Source organism: Plasmodium malariae (genome assembly GCF_900090045.1).
Source record: "Plasmodium malariae genome assembly, chromosome: 10".
In the NCBI taxonomy this organism is placed as follows: Eukaryota; Apicomplexa; class Aconoidasida; order Haemosporida; family Plasmodiidae; genus Plasmodium; species Plasmodium malariae.
In genome coordinates, this window is record NC_041784.1 from 1377969 (window position 1) to 1395407 (window position 17439).

The 17439-nt window shown below is 27.6% G+C and overlaps 6 protein-coding genes across 6 annotated transcripts; 1 reads left to right on the forward strand and 5 right to left on the reverse strand.

Annotated features, from left to right (window-relative positions):
• Positions 1 to 67: 67 nt before the first annotated feature.
• On the reverse strand, positions 68 to 1989 carry PmUG01_10038500 (merozoite capping protein 1, putative; the record flags this gene model as incomplete). Its single annotated transcript, XM_029005585.1, has 3 exons — positions 68 to 1066; positions 1450 to 1691; positions 1980 to 1989. The coding sequence occupies 3 exons, from the start codon at positions 1987 to 1989 to the stop codon at positions 68 to 70; spliced, it is 1251 nt and encodes a 416-aa protein (XP_028862159.1).
• Positions 1990 to 5282: 3293 nt separating this feature from the next.
• RPB7 (DNA-directed RNA polymerase II subunit RPB7, putative) lies at positions 5283 to 6188 on the reverse strand (the record flags this gene model as incomplete). Its single annotated transcript, XM_029005586.1, has 2 exons — positions 5283 to 5567; positions 5940 to 6188. 2 exons carry the CDS (start codon positions 6186 to 6188, stop codon positions 5283 to 5285), a joined length of 534 nt encoding a protein of 177 aa, XP_028862160.1.
• A 1234-nt stretch (positions 6189 to 7422) lies between these two features.
• On the forward strand, positions 7423 to 7827 carry PmUG01_10038700 (conserved Plasmodium protein, unknown function; the record flags this gene model as incomplete). Its single annotated transcript, XM_029005587.1, has 2 exons — positions 7423 to 7595; positions 7785 to 7827. The coding sequence occupies 2 exons, from the start codon at positions 7423 to 7425 to the stop codon at positions 7825 to 7827; spliced, it is 216 nt and encodes a 71-aa protein (XP_028862161.1).
• Positions 7828 to 8212: 385 nt separating this feature from the next.
• Positions 8213 to 10765, reverse strand: PmUG01_10038800 (topoisomerase, putative; the record flags this gene model as incomplete). Its single annotated transcript, XM_029005588.1, has 9 exons — positions 8213 to 8581; positions 8932 to 9024; positions 9175 to 9299; positions 9496 to 9558; positions 9834 to 9894; positions 10065 to 10148; positions 10380 to 10423; positions 10502 to 10630; positions 10726 to 10765. 9 exons carry the CDS (start codon positions 10763 to 10765, stop codon positions 8213 to 8215), a joined length of 1008 nt encoding a protein of 335 aa, XP_028862162.1.
• Positions 10766 to 11238: 473 nt separating this feature from the next.
• Positions 11239 to 13073, reverse strand: CEN3 (centrin-3, putative; the record flags this gene model as incomplete). Its single annotated transcript, XM_029005590.1, has 5 exons — positions 11239 to 11358; positions 11549 to 11592; positions 11952 to 12029; positions 12424 to 12538; positions 12891 to 13073. The coding sequence occupies 5 exons, from the start codon at positions 13071 to 13073 to the stop codon at positions 11239 to 11241; spliced, it is 540 nt and encodes a 179-aa protein (XP_028862163.1).
• Positions 13074 to 15222: 2149 nt separating this feature from the next.
• On the reverse strand, positions 15223 to 16383 carry RPL3 (60S ribosomal protein L3, putative; the record flags this gene model as incomplete). Its single annotated transcript, XM_029005591.1, has 1 exon — positions 15223 to 16383. The coding sequence occupies one exon, from the start codon at positions 16381 to 16383 to the stop codon at positions 15223 to 15225; it is 1161 nt and encodes a 386-aa protein (XP_028862164.1).
• Between the last annotated feature and the right edge of the window lie 1056 nt (positions 16384 to 17439).

Genomic DNA, 17439 nt, shown 5'->3' on the forward strand with positions numbered 1-17439 from the left:
TCCTAAGCGCTGGAAAGTCTGGGTAAGTCCTTACCCCCCTTCTTCCTCTTCCACCTTATGCTAGCTCTCACTTTTTCTTTATCAATTTTTTCACCTTCTTATTACTTTTCATAATATTTTTGTTTTTGATATTTTTTTTGTTGAATTGTTCCTTTTTTTTGTCTACTTTTTTGTTGGCTATTTTTTTATTTGCATCTTTTGACTTAACTATTTTCTTATTTGCTCCCTTGTTGTTTAACTGCTTTTTTTGTTGTGTACCTTTATTTTTTAATTTATTTTTTTTATCATTTTTACCACTGTTTTTTTTTTTGTCTTTTGTGTTTACATTTTTTTTATGATTATTTTTATTTTTCTTTTTATCCTCTTTTTTAACATTCGATTTTTTTTTCATCTCTTTTTTTCCATTAACCATCTTTCCTTTAGCGAGTTTATTTTTTCCTTTTTTATTTTCATTCTTCTTATGTGCTTTGTTAATCAGCTTTTTCTTGACTTCCTTTTTAACATTAGAACCTTTTTTAACTACTTTATTATTTTTATTATTATGACTATTATTACCAGCACTACTTTTCTTTTTTGAGCTTTTTTTCTTCATTTTCATATCTCCAACATTTGCATTTTTATTTTTTCCTCCACCTGTTCCTCCTCCTGTAGCTGTTGATTTTTTTATCTTTTCATTTTCATTAGCTTTATTATCATCCGATCCTTTTCCTCCTTTCTCTTCATTTGTTTCATCATTTTCTTTTCCTTCTTCTTTTACATCCCCATTAACTTCATCCTTTCCTTCTCCTGTAACTTCATCATTAACTGCACCACCTTCTGCATTTGTTTCTTTTTCTTCTGCCTCGATATCCTTTTCACCTTTCGTAATAAAAGTCATAACATTGGCAGCAGATAAACTTGGCTTTACTCCAGTTTCGATAAAGGACACAATGAAATCGTTCTTTATTACTAAATGGGATCTGGCTATTTTCTCGTCATCCTTCAAACATCCAAGTTCCTTCATCAACTTTTTATCAACATCGCACAGCAACTCGAATGGCAGTTCGAGTTTATCCTTCCACTTGAGCTAGGGGGAAAAGAAGAAAAAAAATAATAATAATAAAACAAAATAAACGAAATAAACGAAATAGACAAAATGAACGAAATAAACGAAATAGACAAAATAAACGAAATAAACGAAATGAACGAAATAAACGAAATAGACAAAATAAACGAAATAAACGAAATAAACAAACGAATGGACATAAAAAATGAACACACAGATCAAGGCAAAATTAATATGAAAAAACAAAAGGAAGAATTAAACTGGCAATGTCAATACGCAGAGGCTAAACAAACGTAATGTAACGGCATAAAGGCATTATAGTCTTTTATTGTTCCTATACTTCACTATTTCTTTTCCTTTTTTTCTCCTTTTTTCCCATTTTATGTTTTTATTTTTGTGCCTACTTGATCCTCAGCACTGTCTGCAGATAATCCGTAAACAGCGTAATTGTTGCTTTTGAATTCTTCATACTTTTCTTTAAAAAGTTTAGCCTGTTCTGTACATCCAGGTGTATCGGCTTTGGGGTACATGAAAAGGACAATACCGTTCAAGTCCTTATGCTTCTCAACCTCAGTTTGCAGGTTCGTTTGTTCATTCTTTTGGTTTAACAACGCAATGTTTAAAACTTCGTCTGCTAACTTGGTGTCTGTATGAGGATACAAGAGCGAAGAAGAGAGGGGGAGAGGGGGGGGGGGAAAAAAAAAAAAAAATGGAAAGATAATTTACCGCTTTCACCTTTGCATACTGGCAACAATATAGATGCAGATGTGCTACACGTGTGTGTGTGTGTGGGTGGGTGGGTAAGTGTTCATATGCGTATGTGTATATATGTATATGTATATATAAACGTATACACGTGTACGGAGGTATGTACGAATTACTTTTATTTCATTTTATTACACATCCTGTTTTTTCTTTTTTTTGCACTTCTTACTTTCTATCATCTTGTCCTATCGTACTAAAATTTATTTATATAATTAAAAAAAAAAAAAAAAAAAAAATTCTACCAGTAGTATAATTCAGAATATTTCATAGATTTTAAAACAAAATATATTTTTAAAATATTTTTTTTTAGAATTTTGCAACAAAAAAGGAGTAAAAGTATTTTTATTCTTTGTACACACACATATATGTATATATATATATATATATATATATATATGTATATATATATGTATATATATATATAATATCTGTTACACTTTTTATTAAAAAAAAAAAAAGAAAAAAAAATTTATTTAAAAGAATTATGTTTATTATATTTTATATATAAACATGAAAAAATTTTAAGTACAAATTTTTATATATCCATATATATTCGAGAAAAAAAAAAAAAAAAAAAATTCAAAGTTTAAAAAAAAATTCAAACAAATTTTTTTTTTTTTTTCTTTTTAATACGTATGTTTAAAATTATTAATTATGTAATAACTGTTTGGCAATTGTTCGGTAATTGTTCGGCAATTGTTTTGCAATATTTTGGTAATAGTTTGGCAACAGTTTTGTAATAGTTTGGCAACAGTTTGGCATTAGTTTGTCATTAGTTTGTCATTAGTTTGTCATTAGTTTGTCATTAGTTTGGCATTAGTTTGTCATTAGTTTGTCATTAGTTTGGCATTAGTTTGTCATTAGTTTGGCATTCGTTTGGAATTAGTTTCACATTAATTTTTCAACAGTTTGGTAATTTTATGATAACAATTTGACAATAGTTTGTCAGTTTTATAGTAATAACAATTTGTCAATTTTCTGTTGACATTTTGATGATTTTTTTTTTTTTTTTTTTTTTTTTTTCTTCACATTTATCCTTTCATATATGAATAAATTGGTGCTAAAATATAAAGATTTAAAAAAAAAAAAAAAAATGAGTAATATATTACGGTATACAAATTGAAAGAAAAAATGTAAAATTGAAATAATAAAAGTTGAGTAGTGCACGTATTTTTTTTTTTTTTTTTTGACAAATGTTCCATTGAGTGTCTTTTATAGCGTTTTATTTATATATTGATTTGTTTTTTTTTCAAAAAATAAAAGAAATAACTTCACATAATACATGTATATATGCTTATACAGATGAGGATGTGTGTATAACTCGTACACACGTATGGATATATACATATATATATATATATGTGCATATGGATGTATGTGCATATATATATATATATATATAAAGAATAAATTTGTTCAATTCGGGTTTACATTTTTAATCAATTTTTTGTTTTTCCTTTTTTCCATTTTTTATCATTTCCTTTTTTCCATTTTTTATCATTTCCTTTTTTCCATTTTTTATCATTTCCTTTTTTCCATTTTTTATCATTTCCTTTTTTCCATTTTTTGTCATTTCCTTTTTTCCTTTTACCAATGATTGTTAGACTTTTTCTCTGCCTATTCTTCCTTCATTTTTTCCATTAAATTATTTTTTTATAATAGAAGTGGTTTCGTCTTGCAGTCATGCAAATTTGTTACAGCATGTTATTATACTAAATCTTTGCTCTTTCATGGTAAAAGACTTTTCATTATGATGTGCTGTTCATATATATATATATATATATATATATATATATATTTGTAAATTTGATACTATTTCGTATATGCATACGAGTTGGGGGTGAGGGGAAGTATTATATAAGTATGTACATGTGTATGCTTTTATGTGTGCGCATGTTTGTGTTTATACGCATATGTACACACACACTTAAATGCATACGTTACACACTGACTCCTTTTTTTTTGCAAAGTGCAAATAAAATTTGTTATTAATACGCATAAAAAAAAAAAAAAAAGTCGAGTATTTATTCAGCTTGGAAAATTGTAACAACTGGGTTGGAGAAAGTTCAGGTGATTTACAAACGTGTGTACACATTTGCATAGATACATATATATATATAATATTTGTATATGCATATGTATACATATTTGTGTATAAGTATGTATATGTGTATACTTCTTCAATTTGTAATTCAAATGGGAGAAGGGTGAAAAAATGCGCACGAAATTATTTCATTTTGTTATGTGTATATTTATTTATGCACAAATATACACATATATCTGTATACATAAAAATAGGGAACACACTTAAATAAAATTAAACAAAATTATGAACAAAGTAATGCCCTTTTTTAGCGAAATAAATAATTAACAAAAGTCGACGAACTTGTACCGGCAGCAGTGTGTATATATATCTGTATATGTATCTGTATGTATATGCGTATGTGTGTGTATATGCGTATGTGTGTGTACATGCGTATGTGTGTGTGTATCTGCATGTGTATGTCTATGTATGTGTATGTATATGTCTATGTATGTGTATGTATGTGTGTGTGTGTGTGTACATATTCATATGCGAAAAGAAGTACCGTCGAAAGGGGTTTAAATATTACTAACAAAATGCTGTCTGAAATAAAACAAGACAAAAGGAGACTTATTTGGCAATCCTTTCGTTGTGCCAGTTTTCTCTCTCCTAAATAATGAATTTCTTGTTCCAAAACAAACAGTTACATTTTGGAAAAATAACTCAAACAGTTTGCACGAATAAACGGTAAAACATTTATAACATTCCCAATCCAATATACTTCAAATATTACTTCATATTTGATTAAGCCCAACAATCCTACTTCTTTCACCCAGTTAAGAGGGACATTCACAATGTTTTGAAGGAATGTGTGCAAAAATGTAGCTATGTTATTTTGTTCCTTTTTTTTTCTCTTTTTTTTTTTTTTTTTCATATTTTTCCCTGCACTGTTCATATTTTTTGCGCGCTAGAACATTTTTGGCTAGTTAGAAAACCATTCTTGGTGAATTTTTTTTTTTTATAAAAAATAGAATAACCTGCGCTGTCTTTTCAAATATAATAAAAGTGCTTACAGTTAGTAGTAAAGTTTCACTTAAAAAAAAAAAAAAAAAAAAAAAAAAGACCTCCAATAGTGCTAGTAATGTTAACAGCAATGGAAATGGAGTACTATCGTGTGCACTAATTTGACGCAAATCATAAATACGCGGGTATACAACATACATATATAACACGCGTACACCCATGTGTATATAACACGTGTACACACATACGTATATAACACGCGTACGCAAGTTCCTCACGTGTGTATTTGTATGCGTATACATAAAACTATGCAAAAGGAAAAGCTAATCCCCAAAAAAAAAAAAAAGAAATAGCCTAACAAAATAGATCATTCCGAACTATTTTTTATTAAAAAAGAAAAAAAAAAAGAGTGTTATGCTCATCAAATTACATGACTTGTAACGTATTTGATTCAATGCAGCCAAGATATTCATTATTAATTGTAGCAATGGCAAACATATTGGATAAGTCATATCGTATACCTTGCAATTTTATTCGTACTGTTGTTTGCGGTTTTATGTTATAGTCTCCTGACGAAAAACAAGGGTAGTGTGTGTCTTCTGAGTACTCAAAATATTTCGGAATAGCTGTCCTCGAAATAAATATTTTTAAAGGCCCTGCCTGAGCAAAGAAGCCCAACTTATTAACGTCTGTTACGACAGCATCGAGCACCTAAAAAGGGGGGGGTGGTTAAAATAAATGAACATAAAATAAAATAAAAATAAAAGAGGATTAAGGAAATGTAAATATACGAAATGTAAATATACGAAATGTGAATATACGAAATGTAAATACAAGAAATGAAAACGGAAATCTAATGAGAACGACATCGTACCGCACGAAAATAAAAGGGAGAAAGAAATAGCCAAATAAACGTGTGACAAAGATGTAACAAAAAAGAAGCATAACGCTAACAATGAATATGAAAAAAAAAAAAAAATCCTTATGAATATATAAACACATATGTACAATAATGCACACGCGACGCACTAGTCGCTTTCTTCGCGGCTTCCAATTGAACGAACTTATATATATTAGACTTACTTCATCCTTAAATGGCTTAAAAACAATAGCTTGATATTTAACCTTAACAACAATCATTCCTGTTCCATCCTGAACACGTCCAGGTTCGCTATGTATTATTCTAATAACACAAATGATATACCCATATTTTGCATTACATTGTCCTTCAACACTGTTTCTTAGCATATCTTCTATGAACTGTTGATATCTTGGTCCCAACTGACTAGGTTTTATAATGACATTTTTCCATTCCTCGATAACAAAGTACATCTTATAGGCTATCACTGTACTTTCACATATATACATATATACATATATACATATATATATATATACATATATATATACATGTGCCTATACTAGTCACTGTGAAAATTGTAACTTTAATATATATTTTTTTTTTTCTTAAATACGCGAAAAATGTTCCTTACTCCCTTTTCTTTTTTTTTTTTTTTTTTTCTTTTTTGGCTAGCTTATTTTTTATAAAAAAATAAAATACTCAGTTTATCATCTCGCTCTTTTGAAAAGATTAAAGAACATGAATAAGGACTTTTTAAAAAGGTAAGAAACTATAGAGCAATGTACACTATTTATGTATTGATGTACTTATAGAATGAATTTATTCGTCCAACTCTATTAATATTGCTTTTACGCTCTTTGGTTAAAAAAAAAAAAAAAAATGTATATAATTTTGAACAATATATATATATATATATATATATATATATATATCATAGTAACGCTCTTAGCCAACCTATTTAAACATAAAGTGGAATTTTAGTTAGCATATTTAAGCTTTTTTGTAATAACTTTTTTTTTTTTTTTTTTTTTTAAGCTTACAAAGGCTAACACCGCACGTAAGTTTTTCCTTTGCTTTCGTTCGACTGAATATATATATATATATATATATATATATATATATATATATATTCACATATAGCATATACGTATGGTATATTTATATACATATACACATATACGTATGGTATATTTATATACATATACACATATACGTATGGTATATTTATATACATATACACATATACGTATGGTATATTTACATATATGTAAATGCATATGTATTAATGTGAGCCTTTTCCCATTTCAAAGGCTAAGAAAAAATAAAAAAAAAATCGATGCTACACCGTTGTTTCTCCTTCTAACTGCAGTTAATTAGTGTTCTTACATGCTTGTAAAACGTTTACGTTTACGTTTACGTTTACGTTTACCACATAGTATTGAAAAAAAAAAAAAAAAAAAAAAAGAAAAATAGTTAAGATCGGGAAATAGTAACAAACATTTTATTTACAATTTTTACCTTTTTCTGGGCCTTTTTAACGAATTTAAAAAGAGCATAATTCTGAACAACATAATTATGCGCGCATGTGTAGGTAGATAAATATTATAAGTAAAAGTTATGAGCATTTATATATACATATACATATTTATGACATCGTTTGGTCTGGCATATTGGTAATTACGTTAGTATATATTACTCATAGAGATGGGAATAACAGCCGGAAAATGTTGCAAATATATTAGGAAATACTTTACGAATGGACTAAAAAAAAATATATTACCATATTTTATGTACTGTAAAAATAAACCTTTTCTTATGAACTCAAAACTAGTGCAAAAATATTCCTTAGATAAGGTCCCTAAAAATGTTCTTAACAGGTTAAGGCTAAAAGATAGAGATGGGAAACGAGGAAGAATTTATGTAAACTGCCTCCGCACCCCTCCATATAGCATCGCTATTGCGGAACATTTTTTTATTATCTTTTTGACGAAAGTCATGTATACTTTTTATTTTTCACGGAAATGTCTAATCATTAAGAGTTGTTTTATTTCGAAATTTTTTTATAGGTATATACAAGACAATAGAAGGCTAAAAAATGATGATATGTAAAAAAAAAAAAAAAAAAAAAAAAAAAAAAATTTAACCTATTTAAAATGATGAACAGAATATATAAATTAAATTACATAATAATTCAAAATTAATGTAATATGCAAATAAGTATAAATGATCGCATTTGTATAAGTCCAAACTACACCGTACGCGTATTTTAACAAATACGAAGAAGATTGATTGGGATAAGAAAAAAAAAATTCCGAAAGTTATGTTCTTAAAAATGTATATATTGGACATGTAGACATGTAGTTTTTATTTGAAAACTGCTAAAAAGGCAACAAGGTAATTAGTGAGAAATGCCCACATAAATTAATAGCATATGGGTGCACAGTTTAGCTGCAAATGGATCCTTATATGGGTAGTTAAAAACACAGGCACCTGTTCACATTAACCACTCCTTTCTCAGTATTTTCCTTATTAAATATTTTCGAATGAAGAAATCCATTCCTAAATATTCGACAGCTTCCATTTCAAACTTACAGTTTGTTTTATTCATTTCATGAACTTGATTTATAATGGTTGAACTATTTTTTAAATTATTGTCTTTTAATAAATTACGTATAACATTTTTTTCCTTTTTTGTTAATGCTAAAAGAGATTCTTTTGGGAACAATGTCATATCTTCTGAGCACATACCAACCCACTTAATATTTTTGCAAGAATACACGCCCTCTTCATTAGTTTTACATCCCTCTTTATAACTCAAGAAGATGCGAATACCATACGGGTCATAATCTCCAACATAGACACACTGCAGATACAAGATGAAGAAAATATACATATGTATGTAGGAGCAACTGTACATATATGAACCCTTGCGCATAGGAAAAGAGATATTAATATATGTGTATGTATATATATACATATATATATATATATGGGTGTACATGTGTATATATGGGTGTACATGTGTATATATGGGTGCACATGTGTATATATGGGTGCACATGTGTATATATGGGTGTACATGTGTATATATGGGTGTACATGTGTATATATGGGTGTACATGTGTATATATGTATATACACATGTGTATGTACATTTGTATAAGGACAAGAATAAGGTAACATGGGTAACAAAGATAGGTCATATTTGATCACCTCTAAATGAAACAGATCCAAGAGTTCTCTAAGAATTTTCCTAGTGGAGTAGTCTGGAAACCCCTTTCCAGTTATTAATATGCAGGGAAGGATCTGCTTGGTGAAGGGGGTGGGGGGTAATGGTGGTGCTGTATATATGTATGTATACCGGCATATGTATATATATATATATGTATGGGTACTAGCTTGTGTATATGTGTATGTAATCATTTTTGGCACTGAATGTACAGTTCTTTATAGTACATTCCATATCTTATTTTCGCAGAGTTTCTGATAGAGGGAATACTTTTCTACTACAAGTATGTAGTGAGCCAAGCTCTCTACATGATCAACATTTAAAAGATATTCATTGATCATTAAGCCATATTCTGCAAGTTAAAAATGAAAAGACACTTAATCTGATTAAAATATTTTTGCATAGATAACTTTATCGTAAACTATATTATCTACTTTATTATCAGTTGTCATCTTTTTTTTTTTTTTTTTTTTTTTTTGTTGTCCTATACAAATAAATATACAAATTTATTATGCATGGTATTATTGTCCAAAATATGCAATCCGTACCCATGTGACATAGGATTAAACTTTCGTTGTTTTTCCTTAGTACAAGTAACCCAGCTATACATCCTGTACAATCAATAAAAAATATCTCCAATTTCTAAAATTGTACATATAAATAATTTAAAGATATTTTTAAAAGATTGAATATCTGGAAAATAAAATATATGAACAGGAAAGATGTATACATAGCTACATGGTAATAAAAACAATAACACTCATTTCATTTTCTCCCGAGCGTATATATAGTAAAAGGTGTGAGGACAACACAACATAAAATAAAACATGTACATGTGCAGGTGGTATAATAAGCATATAGAAATTATCAGCATTTTTTGGAAAACCTTTTTCTGACGCATAAATGTTTAAGGACGATCTCGGAAATCCCAGAATATGACAAACGTCCTGAAAAATTTTGAAGGATTCATTTAATAAGTGAATTTTGTTTGAACTTACTACTATCATTAGTTGTAAGTATTGCTACGGTCACTACCATTATAATTAGTTCTATCATGCATGCTATCATTTGGTGCTATTGATACTATTGTGTTTGCCATTGAGCTATTTGGTTTTACTTTTATATGCCTGTTGGTTTGACATTGCTCATTGAATAAATTATAAAGTCTGTAATAAATTTCCCTTTGCGTGCAGCTTTTTTCCTTAATTACAAAAAAGCAGAAACAAAACAGGTGAGACAGAAATGTGAGACAGAAATGTGAGACAAAACAGATGAGACTCCTATTTTTCAGAAAAATCATAAGTAGTCTGTATGCATGTATTTTTGCTCAAATGTTTTTTCATTTTGTGAAACCGTAAGGATCATGCCATTTATTAGCTCTACGACTGACAGTGCTGCGAATGAACGAAGAATATACGAAAAAAATGTAAACTGTTCCAGTAATGTAAATTGTGCCAGTAATGTAAACTGTGCCAGCTGTATCAACGACACTTCGAATGTACACACATCGGGGAAGATAAAGAATGAAAAAAAAAAAAAAAAAAAGAAACATACTTCTGGACAACTTCACTAGTTTCTTATCGAAAAGGGCAATGGAATATTTCTTTTCAGAATTGTTTTTAAAAATGTCAACATTAATACATAACAACCATGAAACTATGTGAAGAACAAAGTCCTCAATTGCTGCATAAAAACAAAGTTGATTAAGAACGATTATTTTATAAAAAAGTTATATTTTTTTCAAAATTGAAAAAAAAGAAAAAAGAAAACATATTAACCTTCAAAAATGGTATTTTTATCTATAGAATTATAATTCATCGTTTAGCAGAAAAGACAAAGTCATTTGTTTGTTTGTTTTTTTAAGAAAGGGTAAAGATGCTTAACAAAAACAATTCATGCAAAGGAAACTGTTCTACAAGTGTCTGCCGATGTATATATACATATATATAACTACCCATGTATATATGTATATATACATATATCTACCTATGTATGCATATATATATATATATACATATACACACACAAAAAAGAATTAATATATGTATACATATGTACATATAAGCAAAAAATTATGAAAATAAAAAAATAAAAAAAAAAGCGATACCACCTACCACAATATACTCTAAATGTATGTACAAGTCATGCATAAAATTGAAAAAAAAAAAAAAAAAAATAAATTTCACATAGAGCTTTTTATTACTAATAAAAGTTACAAGAGTACTAATTTTCATATTGTTTACACTAATATATAAATGTATAATACCAATACTAATATACATATAATTATGTTAATAAAGGTTTGTTTGCTTCATTATGCTTAGGAATTCCTCTTGACTAATTTCTCCATCCATGTCTTTGTCAAACTCGTCAATCATGGCTTGTAATTCATCATCGGATAGGTTTTCCCCCTATACATATATTCACACATATATATGTGCGTATGGGTGTGTATGTTTAAATGAAGAGGATAACAAAATTGAAATACATAATTTGTGTGCATTCTTTTACAATATCTTTTTTCTTTTGTTTTTTTTCTTTTCTTTCTTTTTTTTTTTTTATTCTTTTCTCTGCATTTTTCTTTCCTTTGTCATGTCTCACCAGTTCTCTGGATACTCTTCTCAAGTTTTTTAATGAAATTTTCCCTGCAAAAATTATTTATGAAAAGGGAAAAATAAACAACAATAACAGCAGCAGCAGTAGCAGCAGTAGCAGTAGCAGTAGCAGCAGTAGCAGTAGCAGTAGCAGTAGCAGCAGTAGCAGTAGCAGTAGCAGTAGCAGCAGCAGTAGCAGTAGCAACGATAACTACAACTACAACGACAAAAAGGAAATCATATTAGCTGCTTTCACAAAATGATCATATGTTGTACCATAGAACAAAAAAACTTGTCCTTATGCAAAAAAAAAAAAAAAAAAAAAAAAAAGCCCACACACATATACACCCACCACGCCATAAACACACGAAACAACTATGCACCTACTCATTCTTAATAAATAATATTACCCGTATCGTCATCATCAAATAGTTTGAAAGCTTTTATTATTTCTTCTGTTGGATCCCTATCACTAATTTTCTGCGTCACTACGAAAAAAAAAAAAAAAATGAGAAATAAAAAATGAAAAAATAAAAAATGAGAAATAAAATATGAAAAAAGAAAAAATGAGAAATAAAAAATGAAAAAATAAAAAATGAGAAATAAAAAATGAAAAAATAAAAATGGAAAAAGGAAAAAAAAAATACATTGCTTGTACATGTAAAAATGCAAAACTGCCATATACACGAATTTAAATGCCCAGTTTTACATGATATTCAAATAGCGACAAAAACGAAGAGAAATAAATTTATAGTTCTCTAATTTTGTTTAGTTTTAAAGATCGAGTAAATTGTATTTATTATCTGGTTTTTATATATAAACATATATAAGCTCATTTAATCAATATCCTATTATGCATTATTGTTCATTTGTTTGTTTTACTAATGTCCAAAAAATCATTGTAGTCTATGTATCCAGAATTGGTTTTGTCATATTCTCTCATTAACTCTATAACATCTGCTTTTTTTATATCAAATCCAAGAGCTCGTATAGCTACCTAAAGTAAAGTAATGAAAAGACATAACAAGTAAAAATCAAAAAATTATCGTAAAGAAATATTTACATACTGTTACATTTTTCGCTCAAACTATAACAAATGAAGAAGTAAAAACAGTTACCATATAGCAAAATAAAAAAAAAAAAATAAATAAAATAAAATAAAAAAACGGAGGTAAACAAAATGGGTAAAATAAATAAATAATAAATAAATTATTAATATAAAATAAATAAATTATTAATATAAAATAAATAAATACATAAATTATCCCCTTTTCAAACTATTCTCAAGTGTACTTAGCAAGTCAGAAAACACCATTAACAAAAATGCATATAAAAATAAAGCTTCATACCTTCAGTTCATGATAATCGATTTTCCCAGTTTTCTCTGTATCGAATAAATCAAAAGCTTCTTTAATTTCATTTTTCTGTTCATCCGTTATTTCATTTCTACCCCTTCTCCTATTACTACTTATGGGTCTATTGGTAATTGCTCTTGGTGTGAAACTCGTAACTTCGCTTTTTCTATTAATCATTAGCTTGTAATAAAAAATATAAAAACTAAAACAGGGCTAAAAAATGTTTACATGTATGTACATATTATATATACAAATTTACTAACTATATATTGTGATGGGCAAAATAGATATTAATACTATAAATTATCTAAAAATAAAAATGTGTATAATAATGGGTGAAGTGTAATATGGAAAATAGAGAATTAGCTCTTTATCATAAATGCTATTGTAGTTCAAATTGGGAAAAAAAAAAAAAAAAAAAAGGAAATTTACTTTTAAATATCAAAAAGGGAAATAATTAATATTACCCTTTTTTCTGTTAGCTATAAATGTATATATTCTTAAACAATTTATGTAATGCATAAAAGTTTGTATGTTTATATATTGGTATATGGGTGTATATGTGGATATGTGCGTGTATATGTGGGTATGTGCGTGTATATGTGGGTATGTGCGTGTATATGTGGGTATGTGCGTGTATATGTGGGTATATATGCGAATTTACTGCTAATATGCGAATATATATGTATATATAAAGGCAAAAAAAAAGAAAACGCAAGGCCTACTAAAAAATAAAATTGCAATAAAAATCAATTTATCCCATATGCTTCCTTTTTAAAGATATTTTAAATCAAAAAAAAAAAAAAAATTTGTACGTGTTAATACAATGGAAAACATAATCCCTTCAACGCACGAAATAATTTTATATCTACGAGGAGTGTGTATTTTAGGAGAAAAAAATAAAATAAAATGAAGTGGTATAAAATGACGTAAAATAAAATGAAGCAATATAAAATACAGTAAAATATGATAAGTTAAAATAAAATAAAGTGAAATACAATAAAGTAAAATATGATAAGTTAAAGTAAAATAAAGTGAAATAAAATAAAGTAAAATATGATAAGTTAAAGTAAAATAAAGTGAAATAAAATAAAATAAAGTGAAATAAAATAAAGTGAAATAAAATAAAGTGAAATAAAATAAAATAAAGTGAAATAAAATAAAATAAAGAGAAATAAAACTAAGAGAAATAAAATTAAGAGAAATAAAATTAAGAGAAATAAAATAAAGAGAAATAAAAGTATAATAAAAAAAGATATGCATAAGTGTAAGCAGGTACTTTCAAAAAAAGGCACACTTAACAATTAAGCATTAACCAAAGGAAAAACATTTAAAGTTGAATAATTACTCGTCGAGTTAAAACATTCAAAATGTATATGGGATACATAAACAATATGTTTTTAATTGCAATGTAAACGTAAATTATCCTCAGTGCAAATATTAATAGGTGTAAATGTGTACATTATTAATATTTTTGCAAACTTTCACAATGAGAGAAAAAATCTTTTAAATAATTTTCCCTTCAATGGATTTTTTCAAAATTCGACATTATCGGTCCATAGGCTAGTGCATTTATAGGTATGCATATATGTACCTATTTATATATATATATCAACTATTATGCCATGGAAAATGGTAATACATTGCACGTTGGAAAAAAATAAATAAATAAGAGAACATATAATAAATAAAAGAACATATAATAAATAAAAGAACATATAATAAATAAAAGAACATATAATAAATAAACGAACAAATGAAGGTGCAAGCTTTACCATGTTGGGACAGTTTGACGGAAAAAAAATAATTAAATAATGGTGAAAAGAGCGTAATTTATCAACTACAACATTTCTTTTCATACTTACTGATTATCACACCGTAACTGTTCTACGTGTAGAATTACACATTAAAATATTTTTAATCCATTAGCTAACTTTTTTAGAAATTAAAATTCTTTTTTTCAGAGCGTTTTAATTTTATGTAGTCATTATATTACATTCTGCCGTGAAATTTTTGAAAAATGGTGAACGAAGAAATGGGGGGGCAAAAAAAAAAAAAAAAAAAAAAGAATTGGACAAAAATTTCTGAACTGCTCATAAAAATGTGAAAATAATATGAACTTGCAATAAATAAATAAATAAATAAAAATATATAAGGATACACATATGTATATAACACATATATACTTATTTAATGCACATTTAAATTCGCGTACAATCGCATAATGACCACATGTATTGGTGTACTCTTCTTATCGTATTATTCCAATTCGGTGTATCTCTTCAATTTTTTTTTTTTTTTTTTTTTTTTTTTTCTCTTCCTTTTTCTATGGTTTTAAGTCTTTCTTTAAGGGTCCATAATATTTGATTTTTTCTTCACTGGTTTGGAATCTTCCATGGCCTATTTTGGATGAAGTATCAATAAATTTAAGAGCAATTTGAGCTACGGCATCTCTTGACACTTGTGGTACCAATGTTTTTCTCAAAGTAATGGGTCTTTTCTTTGTTCCAGCTACACAACCTTTTAATAAAATAAAATCTTCATTTACAATACCATAATGTGGAAAGCCACCCATAGGAGTAATTTTTTTTTCTGTAATATCAGCATCCGTGGATGCACTATTTTTATCTTTTTTTAAACCAATACGATAAATTTTTTTATTTCTTTCTGTTCTATGAAAATATCCTTTCTGACCATGTCTTGGTACTTGAAATTGAACTCTAGCTGGATGCCAAGCACCTATACAAGCAACTTTTCGTAATCCTCTGTGTGTTTTTCTTGGTAATCTTTTTACTCCATATCTACTAACAACACCTTTTGTACCATGCCCTTTTGTAACACTGATAACATCAATCATCTCGTTGTCATTAAATACAGTGGATACAGGTAAATTCTTTTCTAATAAATCCTTAACGAAATTGATCTTCTCTTTCATTGTACCTCCATTTATCTGAATCTCCATAATATGTGCCTTCTTCATACGTAAAGGAGTTTTTGATGGTTGAGTATGACAAACAGCTCTAAGTATGGTGCAATATTTTTCTAATCTTTTATAAAGTAATTCTTTTGTCGACTGGGGAATATTTAAACTTTTTGTAAATGCTTTCTTATCACTATTATACCAATTTTTATAATACCTCCTTCTAAACTCATCGGATACATGATTAGCCCATACTGTAGTTAATATTCTTAATCCTTTGGGTGTTTCTCTATATCCTATCATTCCAACAACAACCATTGGAGCACATTCAATAATTGTGCATGCTTCAACAATTTCCTTTTTGTGTAGTTTTGATCCTGGTTTATCCACTTCTCTTACGATATGTGTCATACCTGCCTTATACCCCAAAAAGGCAGTGAAATGAGGAGGCTTTTCCTTATCATCCTTTGGAAATGATCTTATCTTACCCCTCATTCGTTTACATCTTTTTCTTGGCAAAAAACCCAACGACCCGTGGCGTGGTCTTTCAAACTTACGGTGCGACATCTTTTATTGTATCGGGCGGGGGGGATAAGTCAAGATATGCGTAAATAAATACGTGTATAGAAATATATATATATATATATATATATATATATATATGTACGTATATGCGTATGGGCGTATGCACTCAAGTACTAGGCGTGCTTACTGAAAAATATCGCTTGTGGCGTTATAAAATATATACCTTATCGTCGAAAAAAGGGAAAAAAATTGAAACAACAATGTAAATGTATACGCAAAAGTATATATAATTGTATATGCAAAAGTATATATAATTGTATATGCAAAAGTATATATAATTGTATATGCAAATGTATATGTAATTGTATATGCAAATGTATATGTAATTGTACATGTACACGTATACATATAAATAAAAATGCAAATACAAATAAAAAATGATATAAAAAAAACTGGAGCTACCTTTCTATTTGCTATACGTAACTACAAAACGAATTTACTCAGCTTGTTGTGCTAAATATATATATAAAGCAATAAAAATAAAATAAAATAAAAATTTCTCTATGTCATAATTTCTTCAAAAAATCTGTTAACGGATCATATTTCGTGCAAAAAGGTAAAAATCGCCATGCAGCAATAATATCACATATATGTATGTAAAATATATATATATATTTATATATATATTTATATATATATATTTATATGTACATATTTATATATACATATTTATATATACATATTTATATATACATATATATATATTTTTTAATTTTATTCAACAAAATGCACAAAATTTAATAAATTGCGCTTAGTGAAGCATAAATGTACGCATTATATATGTAGGTATAAAAGGCTTGTACCGTTTTTGTATATCAGAGCAAAAAAAAAAAAAAAGTAAAACAGTACTCACTTAAATTAGAAATTTATAATTAAGCTGTAACATATAGGATATAAAATATAAGCTGTTCTCTTTTTTTTTCGCCATATATTACTTTTAATACCAACCTTATAGCGCTTATACCATATATACATAGTTAAGTACGCACATAGGGGGGTCGTAATGTCCGTGAAGAGTATTTTCACCTCCACAATACT